The 18683-nt window shown below is 41.1% G+C and overlaps 1 protein-coding gene and 1 non-coding gene across 7 annotated transcripts in view; one reads left to right on the top strand and one right to left on the bottom strand.

The window, feature by feature from the left end:
* The window catches only part of LOC125113758 (ATP-binding cassette sub-family A member 9-like), a 133631-nt gene that overhangs the window by 84139 nt on the left and 30809 nt on the right, over positions 1 to 18683 (top strand). For 4 of the 6 annotated variants that reach the window (XM_047756648.1, XM_047756646.1, XM_047756647.1 and 1 more), the window contains 8 exons: positions 9354 to 9415; positions 10221 to 10331; positions 11287 to 11462; positions 11663 to 11782; positions 12189 to 12327; positions 12838 to 12928; positions 15084 to 15223; positions 18012 to 18131. In XM_047756648.1, coding sequence (XP_047612604.1) covers positions 9354 to 9415; positions 10221 to 10331; positions 11287 to 11462; positions 11663 to 11782; positions 12189 to 12327; positions 12838 to 12928; positions 15084 to 15223; positions 18012 to 18131 — 959 coding nt within the window. Of the gene's footprint in view, positions 1 to 2285; positions 2428 to 2666; positions 2853 to 4031; positions 4180 to 5413; positions 5580 to 9353; positions 9416 to 10220; positions 10332 to 11286; positions 11463 to 11662; positions 11783 to 12188; positions 12328 to 12837; positions 12929 to 15083; positions 15224 to 18011; positions 18132 to 18683 lie in introns of all 6 variants that reach the window. The other 2 variants (XM_047756645.1, XM_047756644.1) reach the window with 1 other exon arrangement.
* Positions 8380 to 8486, bottom strand: LOC125115381 (U6 spliceosomal RNA). The gene has a single exon (XR_007132089.1). It is a non-coding gene; the product is annotated as a U6 spliceosomal RNA (small nuclear RNA).

Here is an 18683-nt window from a genome sequence, read left to right on the forward strand (position 1 = left end):
AGCAGGGTGGTAATAAGGCAGACCAGGGAAGTGGGAAGCCATGGATCATCTCCATCTAAGCATTTGGTACCTACTACCTTGACCAAGTTACCTAATCTCTCTAAGCCTTAGTTTCCTTTTCTGTGAAGCACTGGTAATAGTATCTGTCTCTCGTTGGTCATGAGCATTCTAAAAAGGAACGTCTTTAAGGTAGGTTTTATTGAGCTTAACAAAAATTAAATACTTGACATTAAATAGCAGTTCATTGAACTCTGGGAAGTATCATGGCCCAAGAAGACAGTAAATGCTAGTTAAGAAACCAAGGAGCGAATCCCCAATTAGCCATAAAAATTTTTTGAATGAGTTTGGCCAAGGGGTGTTTTTGAGATGTAGTCAGAGAGCAGTGGTTTGAATTTGCCTTTACACACTGTGATGATATGCTCAATGATAAACAAGATTTATAAAATATATAGAATAGCTCTAGATATATGCCGTGTAGTCATTTAAAAAATGTTCAACACTGTTGAGTAGGAAGAGCCCACATTTTTCATAATGCCAATTTATACCAAATATATTTATTTTTCCTTCGGAAGTGTTGAATAAACTGAGTATAAAAGTGGAGAAAATGGATTACTGGTTTGATCTAGAATGGGAGTTTTTTTGGTGTCTCTTTTTGTATGGAAATTGTGTAACTCAATTCTGAAGGAAATTTTGGTCATTATATATATATTTTAAATAATGGAAATGTACAGAGACAGAGAAAAGTAACCAATTTAATTTAATTTTTTTTCTTAGGGCTGCACCCGCAACATATGGAAGTTCCCAGGCTGGGAGTGAATTGGAGCTGCAGCTGCCGGCGTGTACCACAGCCACGGCAACAGCAACAGCAACCGCAACACCAGCTTTGAGCCACGTTGGTGACCTACACCACAGCTCATGGCAATGCTGGATCCTTAACCCACTAAGCAGGGCCAGGGATTGAACCCATGTCCTCATGGATATTAGTCGGATTAATTACCACTAAGCCACAAGGGAACTCCCCAGTATGATTTTTTTAAAAAAGAAAACAAATGCATCAAAGGAAGATTTTTAAAAGTCAGGGCTTTTTCCCCACAAGAAAAAGAAGCGACACTCTGTAGATCCTATGAGTGAAATTATGGCAGTTGAAAAAATGAAGAGAGGTGAACAATTTCAGAAGAACAGAAGGGTATTGTGCAAAAGGAATCATTACAACAAGGGGAGACTTCCCAAAACATGGTGGCATTTTCTCCTTCAGATAAAACTCACTATTCATTCTGGACCCATTATAAACTAGTTGCCATATTAAACTCATGAAATACAACATTTCATTTAATTCTGTTATTATTTTTCAGTAGAGGATAAGGATGGTTCGAGGTGGTTCAGTAGCTACTTCTCAGGATCATATAGTTACCAAGTAGCAGAGAAAGCTTGAACCCAGATCGCCGTGATCGGAGAGTTCATTCTCTCTGCTCCAGAAATAACTTTCTTCCTGATTCTCTGCAGTTGATGGCAGGGAAATCGTATTTTCATATCCATCTGTATATCTGTATCTATCCATAGCCTATGTCTATGGGTTTATCTGTCTCTATATCTAACCTATATCTGATCATTTATGTCAGGGGTTGGCAAACTCTGTGCCCCTCCCCCCCTCTTCTTTTACAAATTGCCAGCTAGGAATGGCTTTTATAAAGGTCTGAAAAAATCAGAAGAATGATAATACTTTATGGCACACAAAAATTTAGGTGAAATTCAGATGTCAGTGTCTACAAATACATTTTTACTGGGACACAACTACACTCACGTGCGTGTTGTATCTGCCTTTGTGTCACAAAGGCAGCGTTGAATAGTTGCAACGAGACTAGTCTGAAAAGCCTAAAATATATATTTTCTGTATCTTCAGAGAAAAAGTTTACTGATCCCTGCTTCATCATCTCCTTTTTTACCCCATGATGTTATATACTTACCGAAAGGAAAGGTCCAGAACTGACAAATCAGTCGTCATAAATGTCTTCCCTGGAAACCTGTCCAAATTACTCTCATGATATTATCCAGTTTATTTCTGTCTTATTTTGAAATTAGCTACTTATTTTACTTGACTTGTTTATTGCCTACCTTCCCTTATAAAATATGAACTTGAGGGGCAGAGAAATTTTCTGATTTATTAGCGGCTGCATTCCTTTAACTCTTGGTTTATGGTAATCTCAACAAGTCATCTGCTGAAAAAAATGAATGAATAAAGTGATGATGTAACAGTCCTTTGAACTGATGCTTTATTTCTGGGCTAGGCTCTCCTGGGGTTTGATGTACACCAGCTTCATCTTTATTATGGCCGTTTTGATGGCTGTCATCATAAAATCGGCCCCCGTTGTCATCCTGACTGGCTTCATGGTCGTTTTCACCCTTTTTTTCCTCTATGGCCTGTCTTTGGTGAGTTGGTGAATTTAATATCAATCTCTCTCTCTCTCTCTGGATTCTTTCTCTGAAACACTGACAAGTAACTTCTCATTGATTCTGCTCACCCTCTTCTGTTTTTGATTCTTTGCATGAGACAGTATTTAGAGGTTGGGGGGAATAATGAAATATACTCTTGAATTATGAAATTCTTTTTTCAGTACTCATGATTCTCAGAGGACAATACACTACCTAAAGTTTTTCTCTCCTCTCAGATAACTTTGGCTTTCCTGGTGAGCGTGTTGGTGAAGAAACCTTTCCTTACTGGACTGGTCGTCTTTCTCCTCACTGTCTTGTGGGGAAGTCTGGGATTCACAGCTTTGTACAGACATCTGCCTGCATTTTTAGAGTGGACCTTGTGTCTTCTTAGCCCCTTTGCTTTCACTGCTGGAATGGCCCAGGTAAGAGTTAATGTAACCATTTCATTTTTTTACAAAGCATCTAAAACAGATTCCCTCTGCATAATGCATGCAACATGTGCTAATTATTAAAATCCCCATCTACTTTTGTAAAGACACACTGGGAAGATATGAGACTTTTTCTTCTACGTTCTCAGCATAAATAACGTTCCTTTAAAGTCTGATGTTGACTGATACTCCATTATTGATATGGGTCAGGTTTTGGTTTCATTGAACTGTCCCAAGGAACATTTATCCAACTTAATGCTCAGGAAACAAGCCCCTTCACCTTATCAAAATTATTTGAAAACCAGGAATTCCCTAGAAACAAATTTTTATTTTTTTGATGGGCCAGTTCTATGTGAAATTGAATCTCCTCTCAGAAACTTTAATTCTAGTTATGACATCATAACTACAAAATGCTAAACAAAAGGTTATATTACATATAAACTTGTATTTTACTATTACTAAGAAATTACTCTGTCTTCTGTTCAACCATGGAAGTATCTGCCCCTTTCCTGTTTTCACTTTCAAACGGTGTCTTGCATCCAGAATGCCCTCCTTTTCCCCGTCATAAACCTGGTGAAGTCCTGCAGTCAGCTCAGGTATCACCTTCCTTGCTTTTACCTCTGCCTGGAGGACTTGGCTGTTGATGCCTGTGGGTTTCTAAACACTTGGTACCTACCTTCACTTACTTCCCAAGTTCCTTTGCTGTTAGATGGTTTCATTGCTGTATCTTCCAACAGACGAGAGCACTGTAAAGATAGAGGCTGTTTCATTTATCTTTTCAATCCCAGTGTCCAGCAGGAATAAGACAATAATAATTCTTTTTTTTGTCTTTTTGTCTTTTTTGTTGTTGTTGTTGCTATTGCTATTTCTTGGGCCGCTCCCGCGGCATATGGAGGTTCCCAGGCTAGGGGTTGAATCGGAGCTGTAGCCACCGACCTACGCCAGAGTCACAGCAACGCGGGATCCGAGCCGCGTCTGCAACCTACACCACAGCTCACGGCAACACCGGATCTTTAACCCACTGAGCAAGGGCAGGGACCGAACCCGCAACCCCATGGTTCCTAGTCGGATTCGTTAACCACTGCGCCACGACGGGAACTCCGACAATAATAATTCTTAATGCTTTGTTTATCCTTTTTAAATTCCAAACGTACCTTTTTTTTTTTTTTTCAGCTTATACATTTGGACTATGACGTGAATGCTAACAGCCATTTGGATTCTTCAAACAACCAGTACCTAATAATAGCTACTCTTTTCATACTGGTTTTTGATATTCTTCTGTATTTGGTATTGACATTATATTTGGACAAAATTTTGCCCAGTAAGTAGTAATGTGATTGTGATCCAACATAATTTCATTTATTGTGTTTCTTTAAAAGAACTGTCTACAACATTTATTTATTTATTAATTTAGCTTTTTTAGGGCCACACCTGCAGCATTTGGAAGTTCCCAGGCTGGAGGTCGAATCAGAGCTACAGCTATGCCACAGCCACAGTAACACGGGATCCAAGCTGTGTCTGTGACCTACACCACAGCTCATGGCAAAGCTGGATCCTTAATCCACTGAGTGAGGCCAGGGATCGAACCTGCATCCTCATGGATACTAATCAGATTCCTTTCACTACAATGGGATTCCCACTGCACTACAATGGGAACTCCTACAACATATTGAATGTAAATTTTCAAGCATTTTCTCCCCAAATTTATAAAATAAGCCTAGTGGTATTCTGCACTTTGTTTGTAGAATCTCTTTCTAAGATTTTGCTCTACCATAACACTTTAGATAGTTTCTTTCATTCATTCTTACTTTCTTTTAAAAACACTTGCAAGAGGAGTTCCCATCGTGGCGCAGTGGTTAACGAATCCGACTAGGAACCCTGAGGTTTCGGGTTCGATCCCTGCCCTTGCTCAGTGGGTTAAAGATCCGGTGTTGCTGTGAGCTGTGGTGTAGGTTGCAGACGCGGCTTGGATCCCGCGTTGCTGTGGCTGTGGTGTATGTAGGCTGGCAGCTGCAGCTCCGATTCGACCCCTGGCCTAGGAACCTCCATATGCTGCGGGATCGGCCCAAGAAATGGCCAAAAAAAAAAAAAAGACAAAAAAAAAGATGAAAAAAAAAAAAGCACTTGCAAGAGATTAAGGATAATCATTACTGTTGGTGCTTGTGTCAGAATGAAAGTTAAAGAAATGTGGTGCTTGGAGTTCCCATTCAGTGGGTTAAGGACCTAGTTGTTGATGCAGGTTCAATCCCTACCCTGGCTCAGTGGGTTAAGGATCTGGTGTTCCTCTAAGCTGGGTGTAGGTCGCAGATTCAGCTCAGATCTGGTGCTGCTGTGGTTGTGGTAGCCCCCAGCTGCAGCTCCGATTGCACTCCCACCCCATATGCCACAGGTGCAGTGTAAAAAGAAAAAAAAAAAAAGAATGCTAGTATTTGATACTGGACCTTAGGAATTTCTAAATGCTTCCCAAATGAGTTGCACTGATGTTCTGTCTTATGGTGACAGTAATCCTTAAAGTGGTGACTGACCCAGTATTTAATTGCCTCCTGTTCGCATAGCTGAATATGGACGTCAACATTCTCCCTGGTTTTTCCTGAAATCGTTTTGGTTTCAACACCAAAGCTCTGGTCATGTGGCCCTTGAGAATGAAATAGACTCAAATTGTTCGTCTAACGACTCTTTTGAACCGGTGTCTCCAGAATTCCAAGGAAAAGAAGCCATCAGGTAATAAATGTATTATGTGGAAGTGCAAGTGGAGAACAGGTCAGAGATGTATCAGGCAAAACCCAAATGTGACGAAGACTTCTTTTAGTGTCGCTTTGTATCCACCTGTACCCCAGGCTGCTACACTCCTAAAGGGCTTCACTCCTTCTTCATAGCACTTTGTTTTTTCACATTATCAACATTACATCTACTGAGATCGCAGGAGTTAGCAGTAACCATCAATGAAGAGAAAAATCTTCATATTTCCATTTTCCCGATTATTTCTTTTTTCTCTTCCCCGTCCTTTTCTGTTTTTTCCCTGCCCATTCCCTTATGACAGATACGGCCGTTATCTTCATTATTCTGACCTCTTTTTCTGTGTGATTCACTTTGTCCCCTTCCTTTTGCTTCCTGATCAATGAGATGAGAAGGAAGACACGGGAGGCACAGAGAAGGGGAAGAGAGATTCCGGAAAAATGGGAAGGAAATGCAAATTATAAGTATTCATGCCATGTATATCTTCCCTCTGAGATGATGTGTGTGTGTTTTATTCAGTGCTGATTGCTTTATTTCCAAACAACTAGAAGAACCTAAAATCCCTAGCTCATGGCTCCAAATTTGCCCATCATTGGAGTTCCTGTTGTGGCTCAGTGGTTAACCAGCCCAACTAGTATCCATGAGGATGGAGGTTTGATCCCTGGCACTACTCGGTGGGTTAAGGATCTGGCATTCTTGTGAGCTGTGGCGCAGGTCACAGACACGGCTTGGGTCCCACGTTTCTATGGCTGTGGTGTAGGCTGGCAGCTACAGCTCTGATTCGACCCCTAGCCTGTGAACTTCCATGTGCTGCGGGTGCAGCCCTAAAGAGAAAAGGACAAAAAAGAATTTGCCTGTCATTCAGTGTTGCCTTTGTCTCACTCACCAATAAAACCTTCCCAATCCACCTCTTCCACTAATCTATTTGAACTCTGACCACTTATGATACTTACGGTCTAAATAGTTACCATCTGAAAGCATGGGTCCAATAGGAACAGACACCAAAGGGTAGTATTCTTTCATTCCTGATGTTTTAGTGCTGTTTTTATCAAGAATTGTGATCTCCCTTCAAATTGGAACTCTCATTTTTATGTCTCTTGCAGTGTATAGGCCAGAATCAGGTGCAGTCAGAGTAGTCATGGAAAACCTTGAATGCTAAGAGAAAGCATTTTGACTTAGCCATTGCAAAGAGCAGGGTATGAAGGTTTGTGAATTAGCTCCATGCTCTAGGAAAAGTATCGCTAGCAATGGATGGAGGTATGGGGAGCAGAGAATCACACATATTTGACTGATTGTCAGATAGCTTAGAAGTTTGATCTATGGATTGGCCACCTGAGGCTACTACCTCTCTTGTTTCATTGCTATGGCCTGTACTGCAACCAGCAGACTCCAGGTAGTTCTACCCCAGAGACCAAACTAGTTGGGCTCACATTACCTCTTAGGAGAGAAGGCGGAAGAATGGAATGTCAATTAAAATGCATTCTTGTGCCAACCACAGAGTAGGTCCACTTCATCTAGATTCTATTACCAAAACATTAAGATAAAATTCTGTTAAAACATACGGAAAAAAGCCATCACTCCAATTGTTTATTTGGAACTAAGGAGCAAAACAAACCAATACCTGTTACTCCCTGAGAAAGAAATGGCAGGGGAACAGAGGCTGAGAAAAGCCAAGCAGCTTGCCCAGAGTCTCACCAGACGGAAAGAGGCGGTACTTGAATTCACGTGTGCTCAGCTCCCAAGACATCACACTTCACAGCCCATCCTCTTCGGTTATTTCCGTACTTAACTGGAATTAAATTAAATTAAATGGAGTGAAATGGACTAATTGTTCCCTCCAAACTCCTGTGTTGAAGTCTTTTTTTATTTTTTATTTATTATTTATTTTTTTATTTTTTATTTTTTTTGTCTTTTTGCTATTTCTTTGGGGCCGCTCCCACGGCATATGGAGGTTCCCAGGCTAGGGGTCGAATCGGAGCTGTAGCCACCGGCCTATGCCAGAGCCACAGCAACGAGGGATCCGAGCCGCGTCTGCAACCTACACCACAGCTCACGGCAACGCCGGATCTTTAACGCACTGAGCAAGGGCAGGGACCGAACCCGCAACCTCATGGTTCCTAGTCGGATTCGCTAACCACTGCGCCACGACGGGAACTCCTTTTCTTTCTTTTTTTTTCTTTTTTCTTTTTTTTTTAAGTCTTTTTTTAAAAAAAAAGAAAGTTCAATTGAATTTTTTTATTAAAGAATAGTTTATTTACAAGGTTGTGCCCATTTCTGCTCTATAGCAAAGTGACCAGATCATGCATATAAATACATTCCATTTCTTTTCTTATCTTCCATCATGTTCTGTCACAGGAGATTGGATAGAGTTCCCTGTGCTATACAGTAGGACCTCCTTGCTTGCCATTCTAAATGTAATAGTTGGCATCCATGAACCCCCTCCCTCCCCTCCCCCTTGGCAACCATATGTCTTTTATCTATGTCTGTGAGTCTGTTTCCTTTCTTTCTCTTTTTCTTTTTCAGGGCCGCACCTGTGGCATACAGACGTTCCCAGACTAGTGGTTGAATTAGAGCTGCCGCTGCCAGCCTACATACACCACAGCCATAGCAACGTGGGATCCAAGCCACGTCTGCAACCTACACAATGGTCACCGAAGTGCCAGATCCCCGATCCACTGAGCGAGGCCAGGGATTGAACCCGCATCCTCATAGACACTAGTCAAATTCTTTTTTGCTGTGCCGCAATGCGAACTCCCGAGTCTGATACTGTTTTTTAGGTAGGTTCAAAAATATGGAATGCTTCACTAATTTGCATGGCTTCCTTGCACAGGGGCCACGCTCATCTTCTCTGTATCGTTCCAATTTTAGTACGTGTGCTGCCAAAGCAAGCACACGTCTTGAGGTCTTCACCTTCTATGTCATGGGATGTGGAGGCGAGGCCTTGAGAGGTAATCAGGGATGGATGAGGTCATGTGAGTGGGGCGCTAATGATGCTATCCGTGTCCTTATAAGAAGAGGAAGAGAGACTGGAGCTCTCTCTCTGCCACGTGAGGACGCAGTGAGAAGGCAGCCGTCTGCAAGCTAGGATCGGAGTCCCCACCTGCTGGTTTCTTGTGAGGATGTAAGAGAATAATGCAGATAGAATTCACAGGACCTGGCTTACCGGAGACCTCCAGTGCTCTTCCTCTGTAGTCCGTTTTCTTATCTTCTTCCTCTCCCCGCCTCTCCTTTGGAAGTGTATGATGTCGCCGGTGTTCTGTGTTCTGCACGTAGGATCTTACTCACTCTGCCAGTCAACCCCATGACATAGTTCATGCCATCTGTTTTACTGTGGAAGAACTGAATTCAGTGAGTTTTGAGACCATGGATTTTGTGAGTGGCCCTGCTGGGACTTGACGCAGAATGGTCTGACTCCAAAGTTCCGCTCTTGCTGTTAGGGTGCACTGCTTTCTTCTTCTCCCCACCATCGTCTCTTCCAGGCGTTGATTCTGTCTCCTGCCTTCGTCTTCTCGAGCCGTTTCTCACAGTCCTTGCAGCATTCTGTCCCCATCCCCTCGCCACCTCCTCGTCGTGTGACCTGTTCCCTTGATAACAACCAGGAATGCTGCCTCTGTGAGATGCCCTACACCCTCTGCCAGTCCCCTGGTCCTGTGTGATGGAAAAGAACCCCCAGACCTCCCAACAGCCTCAATGACTTGACTTAGCATTTCTCTGTCCACCTCTGCAATTGGCTCAAAACATTCTCCTCTTTTTTTTCAGAATAAGAAATCTTAAAAAAGACTATGTAAAAGGAAAGCATGAAAAAGTAGAAGCTTTGAAAGGTAATAAAGTGACATCGTATTTAACATAGCAATTTGATCTAGTGACACTGCCTCACTGTTGTAGCGATTAAGAGCCCGTTTTCCAGATATCGTGGCTCTCTTTTATTTGAACACATTATGTTTTCTTCCAAGTAAATTTAAAAATCTTATTACAGTTTTAGGAAATCAGATGCTCCATTGATGTCATAGGTTTGAAAGTTACAGCATGATATTGTTCGTATTCAACTCATCATATGCTCTGACCCTAAAGCTATCTTTATTGTAGTCAGCCTATCTTGAATGACAGAACTGCTTTTATCAAAAAAAAAAAATTGTTTGAGCTTGAAAGCTCTAAGGTTAAGGATAATTTAACAGGAAGCTAAGTATCTTTATTACATCTATCATTCTCTAAGGTCTACGAGGTTAAACAGTGATTCTTCTGAACTGGACCAGTTAAGGCGACTAATGGTCAATGGAAACCGTTATGTAGAATTGGCTTTTTGCACGTTGAAACCCATGTAAAACTATTATTTTTCACAGTTTAAAGCAATATTATAGCCTCGAGTTTCCGTTTACTAGTAAATAAATAACTCTCAATGTAAAAAATCCTTTTTAATCATGTCATGATAGATTGTGGCTATCCTACATCTATAAAATGTGTATCATTGAAGATGAAATTTTAAAGGGAAAAATTTTGGAAATGGGTTTTATTCTGAATATTGCTAGCCAAATATACACATAATTTTTATAAGAACTTATAACAGTTTCAGAGAATGTAAAGTTACTATCTTGGCTCTCGGTGTCCTTTTTTTTGAAATAATGCCAGGTCTGGTACTAGACGTATATGAAGGCCACATCACTGCCCTCCTTGGTCACAGTGGAGCTGGAAAAACAACCCTGTTAAATATACTCAGTGGACTGTCGGTCCCAACATCAGGTGAGAAGACAAGCATTGAATGACAAGAACGAGGGCAAATGAATTTGCTGTGCTTTGCATTAGTTAATTAGTTTCATTAGTTAATTTCAATAATTAGCTTCATTAACTTCTGGTGTCACCCAGGTATTTAAAACTTTAGACATCTCCTCCAGTTATTATCGTATAGATTTACATTTTATTTATTTAGGAAAATCTTTGTGGCGTAAATATCTCATGATTAAGTAGCTTTATCCTTCCTAAGTGGTGTTCCCACTGGATCACATGTATTGCGAACATTACGTTTTTAACTAGTCAAGAGTGTATGGTATTCCTGGAGTTCCCATTGTGGCGAAGCAGAAACGAATCCGACTAGGAACCATGAGGTTGCGGGTTCAATCCCTGGCCTCGCTCAGTGGGTTAAGGATCTGGCGTTATCATGAGCTGTGGTGTAGGTTGCAGACGCGGCTTGGATCTCAACTTGCTGTGGCTCTGGCGTAGGCCAGTGGCTATAGCTCTTGATTCCACCCTTAGCCTGGGAACCTCCATATGCTGCGGGTGTGGCCCTAAAAAGCAAAAAAAAAAAAAAAAGGAGTGTACAGTATTCTTATGGGTAAAATATGCTGAAAGGACTCTGGTGGTTGACACACATTGTTTTCCATTTAAAAAATATCTTAGGAGTTCCTGTTGTGGCTCAGCCAGTTAAGAATCCAGGCTGGCATCTGTGAGGATTTGGGTTTGATCCCTGGCCTTGCTCAGTGAGTTAAGGATCCGGCATTGCCGTGAGCTGCAGCATAGGTCTCAGATGTGGCTCAGATCTGGCGTTGCTGTGGCTGTGGTGTAGGCCAGCAGTTGTAGCTCCGATTCAGCCCCTAGCCTGGGAACCTCCACATGCCACAACTGCAGCCCTAAAAAGAAAAAACCAAAATCTTAAACGAAGCATGCAACGTTATCCTGACACTAACTCTGTGCCTTCTAGGTTCAGTCACCATCTACAATAACAAACTCTCAGCGGTGGCGGACCTAGAAAACCTCAGCCAGCTCACTGGAGTTTGTCCGCAGGTCAATGTGCAGTTTGGCTTCCTCACCGTGAGAGAAAACCTCAGGCTCTTCGCTCAAATAAAAGGGATTCAGCCACAGGGAGCCGAGCAAGAGGTAGATGAGCATGTTAGAGGTCATGCAACCGTGAAAACGAAATTGTTTACCTAGAAAATTCTAAATGAATTTGTGTGATTGCTGCACAATTCATCACTGAAAGATCAAAAAGTCCTTTTGCAGTGAACAGCACAGTGAGTGATAAGTGTTTTTAAGAGAACCTTTCTAGGTTTTGGACTAAAAATCCTTTATTTGGTTAGGTCCAACGAGTCTTACGGGACTTAGAGATGGAAAATATTCAAGACATTCTTGCTCAAAATTTAAGTGGCGGACAAAAAAGGAAACTAACTTTGGGGATTGCCATTTTAGGAGATCCTCAGGTAAGTTAAACTGAAATTACAGGTGACAACAGATTAAGGACTGTGAAACCACTGTATTCAATCTAACATTTCATTTGCAAATGATCAATGTAGAAGGATTCTTACCACGAAAAAGTAAGTACTGCAATATTTCTCCCTCCCATTTCACAAGTGCAGTTGACTCTGGAACAAGGCCCGGTTGAAAATCCAACTCTAACGTTACAACCCTCCATATCTGCGGTTCTGCCTCTGCAAATTCAGCCTACCGAGGGGTGTGTAGTCCTGTAGTGTGTCGTGAGAAAAACCCACTTCCAAGTGGATCTGTGCAGTTCGAACCCATGTTGTTCAAGGGACCATTATGTGCTGCTGTCTTTAAGAATCATGCGTGAAGGGGAAAACGCTTTTACGTGCTTTTCCTACTGGGCAGGTTTTGTTACTGGACGAGCCCACCGCTGGGTCAGATCCTCTTTCAAGGCACCGCGTGTGGAACCTCCTGAAAGAGAGGAAATCAGACAGAGTAATTCTCTTCAGTACTCAGTTCATGGATGAGGCTGACCTCCTGGCTGGTAAGTCGTGGTTTTCTTTCATGGATCTTGAGTGACCAATTAGGGACACACGTGGAATATGTAGAGCTACGTTCCAACGCAGCTGCCATGCAGGTGCCTGCCATGAGCCAGGACAGGAGAATCGTCCTCTCACCCATTTGAGCCTTCTGTCCCTGAGGGCAGCCTCCTGTGTTAGCATCCTGACCCTATTGCAAAGCACCTCACTGGTTATAAAACGCATAGCCTGCTCCCAAAGATATAGTATGCTTTATTCGGTATGAAGGCCAGGGGGCTTGAAACAGGTCCTTTTGAGGTATGCCAACCTTTTCTAAATGGACCAGAGAATAAACTAACGTAATATATCCTTTTATTTATTGGTTGGCAAAGAAAGTGGCTTATATATGGCCGGAATTAGCGTGCATGTTAATAAGCCATGTTCCTAAGATACATTCTTTATTAGTGAATTTGTTCTCTCATCAGTAGTGAAAAAAATCACCTCTTAGTGCAATTTATTTTGTTCTTTCTACACAGATAGGAAGGTGTTTATATCCAACGGAAGGCTGAGGTGTGTGGGCTCTTCGCTGTTCCTCAAGAAGAAATGGGGCATTGGCTACCACTTAAGGTATAGCCCTGACTGTATGTTCAAATGTGCTGGAAATGTGGGGGCTTGAGGCTATCTCAGTATGTTCACGCAGGCTATGCAGTTAGTATGTCCATCTCAAGAGAGCTGTGTTAGAACGACACCACAAGTGCTCTCTTCCTCCGCTAGAATGAGGGGTTGATAGGATAGTAGACAGTGAGACTAGAAGGGTGATTAACCTATGTTTCAATACAGTGGAAAATATTTTCATAACACATTGTTTGCTAGGAGAAATTTCTGGCCATTCCAGCCCTCTCTCTCACCCTACTTCTAATGTCTATTTCTATTCATCTTGGCAATCTCAATAGCCTCCTCTCTGTTCTCCCTGACTTCATTTTCTCCTTTGCTTTTTTCTGTCTCCTCTGTCTTCTGATGAGACTTATTTTCACTATTAAGTAATGTCCATCACCTACTAAGTGTGGGCTATAGTTTAGGTTCTTGCTAAGATGTTTATGAATAATGTACCCATATGGTCATACTTCATCCTCCAAATAACTTTAAGAAGATGATATTATTAGGCTCCTTTGATATGACAAAGAGTTGCAATAATCCACTCAATCCCACGTCATTGATAAGGGGTAGAATATTTGGACCAAGATTACAGGTGTGATATAAATTGCCCGCTATATTTCCCACTAAAGTATTAATACTTCTTTAAAAATAATTCAAGTCACTTCATGCCCAGTGGTTAAATGGACCCCCCATTATGTACCCCATGTTTAACGTGATCTAACTGAATCAGTACACTCAGCTAAAAGAACCACTCACTGTTCTCCAGGTGTGTCCCACAGTTTAGAGTCCTGTCTCTGCTGGAGATAGGACCTCTGCTTGGCCCATCTTCCTCCAACCCATATTAACCACATTTACATCTTATCCATTCATGAAGTTCTTGTCGGAGTCTTTTCTCTTTAATAAGAAGCATCTTCTTTTCTGGAAACCCTGCAAGCACAATGTTGAATTGTTGCCTTGAGATCCTGAATTACTTTCTTTGATCCTCAGTAACTTATATTGGTAAAGGAAATGCAAATGATACCTACTTGCCTTTAAAGCTAAAAATATTGAATGAATGAATACCGGACAAGGTGCCGCATGCTTAACTGGTTTAGCTCAGCGCTCACATCTGTAAACAGACTGCTCTGTATTACTCTTAAGTTCCCAGCTCCAGGAAAGGTACTAGTTGGTGGTCCTGGATAGTGATGGGCATAGGGTCTTGTAAACACAGAATGGTTTTATCTGCAGGTGATTTTTTAGGTTTATCTCATCCAGATCCATTGTGATAGTCTCATCATTATAGAGCCTCTGTAAATTTCTGAGGTGACTAACAATGGAGATTCTAAAACCTGGTGATTTCATGAAGGACTTTATATGTTTTCATCTAGAAGACAGACCAGCTTTGACTTCACCAAATTTTGGACCGAAAATTATGATGAAGTTATTGACTATATCTTGAGGGTTTACTTACTGTGATGCCCTGTGTGATTTCATACATGCTTCATTGTATTCTCTTTTGAAACTCTTTGAGAGCTGAGCGTTATTTCATATCACAAATTAGAAGACCGATGCTCAGAGACATTAAGCCTGAGTTCTGGAACATGGATCAGCAGGGCATGAGGACCGTGTTCTTTTCTTAAAATTAGTTTTTGGTTTTGTTTTTTATTCAAGTAGAGCTGATTTACAACATTGAGCCAACTTCTTCTACACAGCAAAGGGACCATGTTCTCAGTGACTGCACCACATTGCTACCGTCTTTGTTTTTTACCATGTTCAAATCCTAGCTTTTGCAGAACTCAACTTTACTGCAAAGGGAGAAATCAAAGTTAAGTTGTTGACTGGATGGAGACAAAGCTGGGCTTTCCCCTCCACCTGATCCCAGCCAAGAAGGAACCCAACATCTCTTTTCTCCAAATAACAAAATTTGAGTCACCTTATCTGTCACCAATTATCCCTTACAAAAGTCTCTCTGCATGTTGTGTAGATTATACATTTTGGATGATATCAATACATTTAAGTCTTGCTTCTTCTATTAGATTATACTGTTTTGTCTTATAAGTATTAATGAAGTGACAAACATATGCTATGATTATTCATAGAGAACATGTTGGATAACAATAGCTTTAACTTACTCTTTAAATGTCAGTTTGCATCTGAAGGAAACATGTGATCCAGACAGTATAACATCGCTTGTCAAACAGCACATCCCTGAGGCCAAATTAGCAGCACAAAGTGAAGAAAAGCTGGTGTATATTTTGCCTTTGGAAAGGACAAACAGATTTCCAGGTATCAGAATGCAGAGATCACAGAATGATTTGTAATGATGTTACTAAGAAAAGAATGAAGACTCACATTGTAATGTGTGCTAAGTGCGTGGCCCTATGCATTAATTTATTTACTATCCCTAGCCCCAATGTCACTTCTAATATTTTCTTGCCCTGGACCTTGTCCCCACAACACTTATGAGTAAACTGAAGATGGAAGATACTACATATGTTTCAAGTTGCAGCTGTGCAATGAAGAGATCCGGGGCAGAATCAAGCTAAAATTAGGAATATTGGGGAAATACGTTTCAGGAATGAATGAGAGGGTGGTCTGGGCGGGAAGAGGCTGTGAGAACAGTGGCAGCATGTTGGATGGGAGCTAAGGGAGTGATACCCAACATGTAGATTGTGTTATAAACACCATGACATGTGACCATCTAAAAATTCAGTAGTAATTATGATTGACCCATTGTTGCTGAGCATTGTAAGGGCCACGACTTTGCTGCAAATACAAAATCCTGGAGAACCATTGCCTTTGCTACTTTTCTATCTGGTTTCCCAACATGCTGTTTCATTTCCCAAGAGGTCTGAGCTCAAGTACACTTAACAAGTATAAGTGTGTTTACTTTATTGAGTTCTGGGAATTTGCCTGCTTCTTGATGGAGGGTACTGGAGCCCTTGCTGCATGCTTGAATTACTAAGCCTATCATAATCATGGGTAATAAGGAAGTACAGCACCAGGCAATGGATTGAGGTGGCCGAAAGCTTTGCTAGAGCCAGACAGGGCAGATGCAAATCCCAGCTGTGCTGTTATCAGCTCTGTCATCTCAAACAGGCTGTATTACTTTTCTGGACCTCAGTTTGCTCATTTATAAAAAGGGATCACAGTAGTACTAACTCTATAGATTTTTTTAAATGAAGATTAAGTTATATAAAATATTTAAATTTATTTAAAAATGTTAAATATAAATAAGCACCTGGAAAAATACACGATATGTAGTATCTATGGAATTTCACCAAGTCGAAGACCCTCCTCAACTTCGGAATGTGCTACCAACAAAGAAACAGAAAGAAATAATGCTGGCACTTAAAACATGACCTACTAGCATTTATGATGCAGGCCCACTTCAGATATGTTAAAAGATAATGAAATATGTTCATCTGAGAATCAGTGAAATAATGATCGTTTCAGATGCATGCACAATGCCTTTGATATATGTGTTGTTTACAAAAAACAGAAATCTTTATGAAGCCCACAGAACAAAGTACTACCCGATTATTAAATGCATTTCAAAAGCAGGAACACAATTTAGAGAAGGACTAAAAACCCAACACCTAAGTGGATTTAAGAACTTGTTAGGGAGTTCCCGTCGTGGCGCAGTGGTTAACGAATCCGACTAGGAACCATGAGGTTGCGGGTTCGGTCCCTGCCCTTGCTCAGTGGGTTAACGATCCGGCGTTGCCGTGAGCTGTGGTGTAGGTTGCAGACGCGGCTCGGATCCCGCGTTGCTGTGGCTCTGGCGTAGGCCGGTGGCTACAGCTCCGATTCGACCCCTAGCCTGGGAACCTCCATATGCCGAGGGAGCAGCCCAAGAAATTGCAACAACAACAACAGACAAAAGACAAAAAGACAAAAAAAAAAAGAACTTGTTAGAAATCATGAATACATCTCTGTTTTTCTTTATCTTACACACAGTTAAGATAGAAACCTTTAATTTCTCCCATTATTTGAATTAGTTTATTCTTTATTCTACTTACAATTTTCCTGAACTGCCCAAGGATCATTCCCAATGTCTCAAAAAGACAAAAACAAAAACAAAACCCTTGTGCAAACAAAAAAAAACCCTCTCCAAATGACCTAGTAATCCGTTATAAATACTTTCCCTCTTTCAAGGCTCTTGTGTAATTTTCACACCATAGTCAGCAATGGGAAGAGGGAAAAGAGTAAGAGAGTGAGAATTCAAAGTTATTTCCTCTAATTGGTTTATGTTTAAGTGAGGGAAAGATCTCCAGCACCTAGTTACTTCTCTAAACCTTAGGGGTTTTTTTTGTATTTGTTGCTATGTTGCCTACCAATTATCTGTCATGTGAAAGCACAAATCTCAATTTTCTGGGAAACATTCCTAAGTTAAGGAAGGTTTTGAGTTAAATATTTCCCATCTTAGTTCAGGCTGCTCTAACAGATTCTGTAGACTGGGTGGTTCAGAAACATCAGACACTTCTCTCTCACAGTTCTGGAGGCTGGACCGTCTCCAGGTCATGGTACCAGCATGGTTGGGTTCTGGTGAGTTATCCCTCTGGGTGGCAGACTGCTGACTTCTGGAGTCCTCACATGGCGGAGAGCAGAGAAGGGAAGCGAGCTTTCTTGTGCGATTCTTAGAAAGGTGTGGCTCTCGTTCACAAAGGCGCCACCCTCGTGACCTCGTCTAATCCTAGTCATCTCCTGATACCGCCACATTGTGGGGTCAGGTTTCCGCCATAGGAATTTGGGGGGGACAGACATTCACTTCCCATAATTTAACAATTTTTGAAAAAACGCATAAAATATAATACATTTTTTCAACCCCTCCCCCCACATATGTAGTTCTCTAGGCATAGGAAGAGAAAAGTCCAGACATTTATACTCAAGAAGCTATAGACACTAACACACTGTTTAGTTTTTTTTAGAAATAGGGGAATGTCTGTGTCATAGTTTTGTTTCTGATGAATGCATTTGGCTTATCACAAATGTTCTGTTTTTGAAAAATATAGTTATTATGACTCTTGTTACAAATTATACTATTTTGTTGCATTTTTATGCTTACTTTTAGACCTCTACAGGGATCTTGATAGATGTTCTAATCAGGGCATTGAGAATTATGGTGTTTCCATGACAACATTGAATGAGGTGTTCTTGAAATTAGAAGGAAAATCAGCTATTGATGAATCAGGTAATAAATAGATTTTTAATGATTAAAATTTTTTTTTTCTTTTTAGGGATGTACCTACAGCGTATGAAAGTTCCCAGGCTAGGGTTCAAATCAGAGCTGCAGCTGCTTGCCTTACGCCACACCCACAGCCATGCTAGATCTAGGCCACATCTGCAACCTACATCTCAGCTTGCAGCAACACCGGATCCTTAACTCACTGAGTGAGGCCAGGGGTCAAACCTCATCCTTACTGGTATTAGTCAGGTTTGTTCCCACTGAGCCACAATGGGAACTCCCTAAAATTTTGTATTGAAGTAGATTCAATTTACAGTGTTCCTTCAGTTTCTGTTGTGTGTCAGAGTGACCAAGTCAGACATGTATGTACATTCTAACTCGAATTTGATCTTTCTGTGCTGTATTTTATCTTGAAAATGATGAAGTTATATGATTTTAGGGATGCTACGATTCAAAATGGTCTTGAGAAAACTAAGAGCAGAGAGAAAATGCATTTCTTGTTTTCTTCCCTCTTCTCTCAATACTGGTCTCCCATACTGAATTCCTTATTTCGCACCA

This window comes from Phacochoerus africanus, chromosome 14 (genome assembly GCF_016906955.1).
Source record: "Phacochoerus africanus isolate WHEZ1 chromosome 14, ROS_Pafr_v1, whole genome shotgun sequence".
Classification (NCBI taxonomy): Eukaryota; Metazoa; Chordata; class Mammalia; order Artiodactyla; family Suidae; genus Phacochoerus; species Phacochoerus africanus.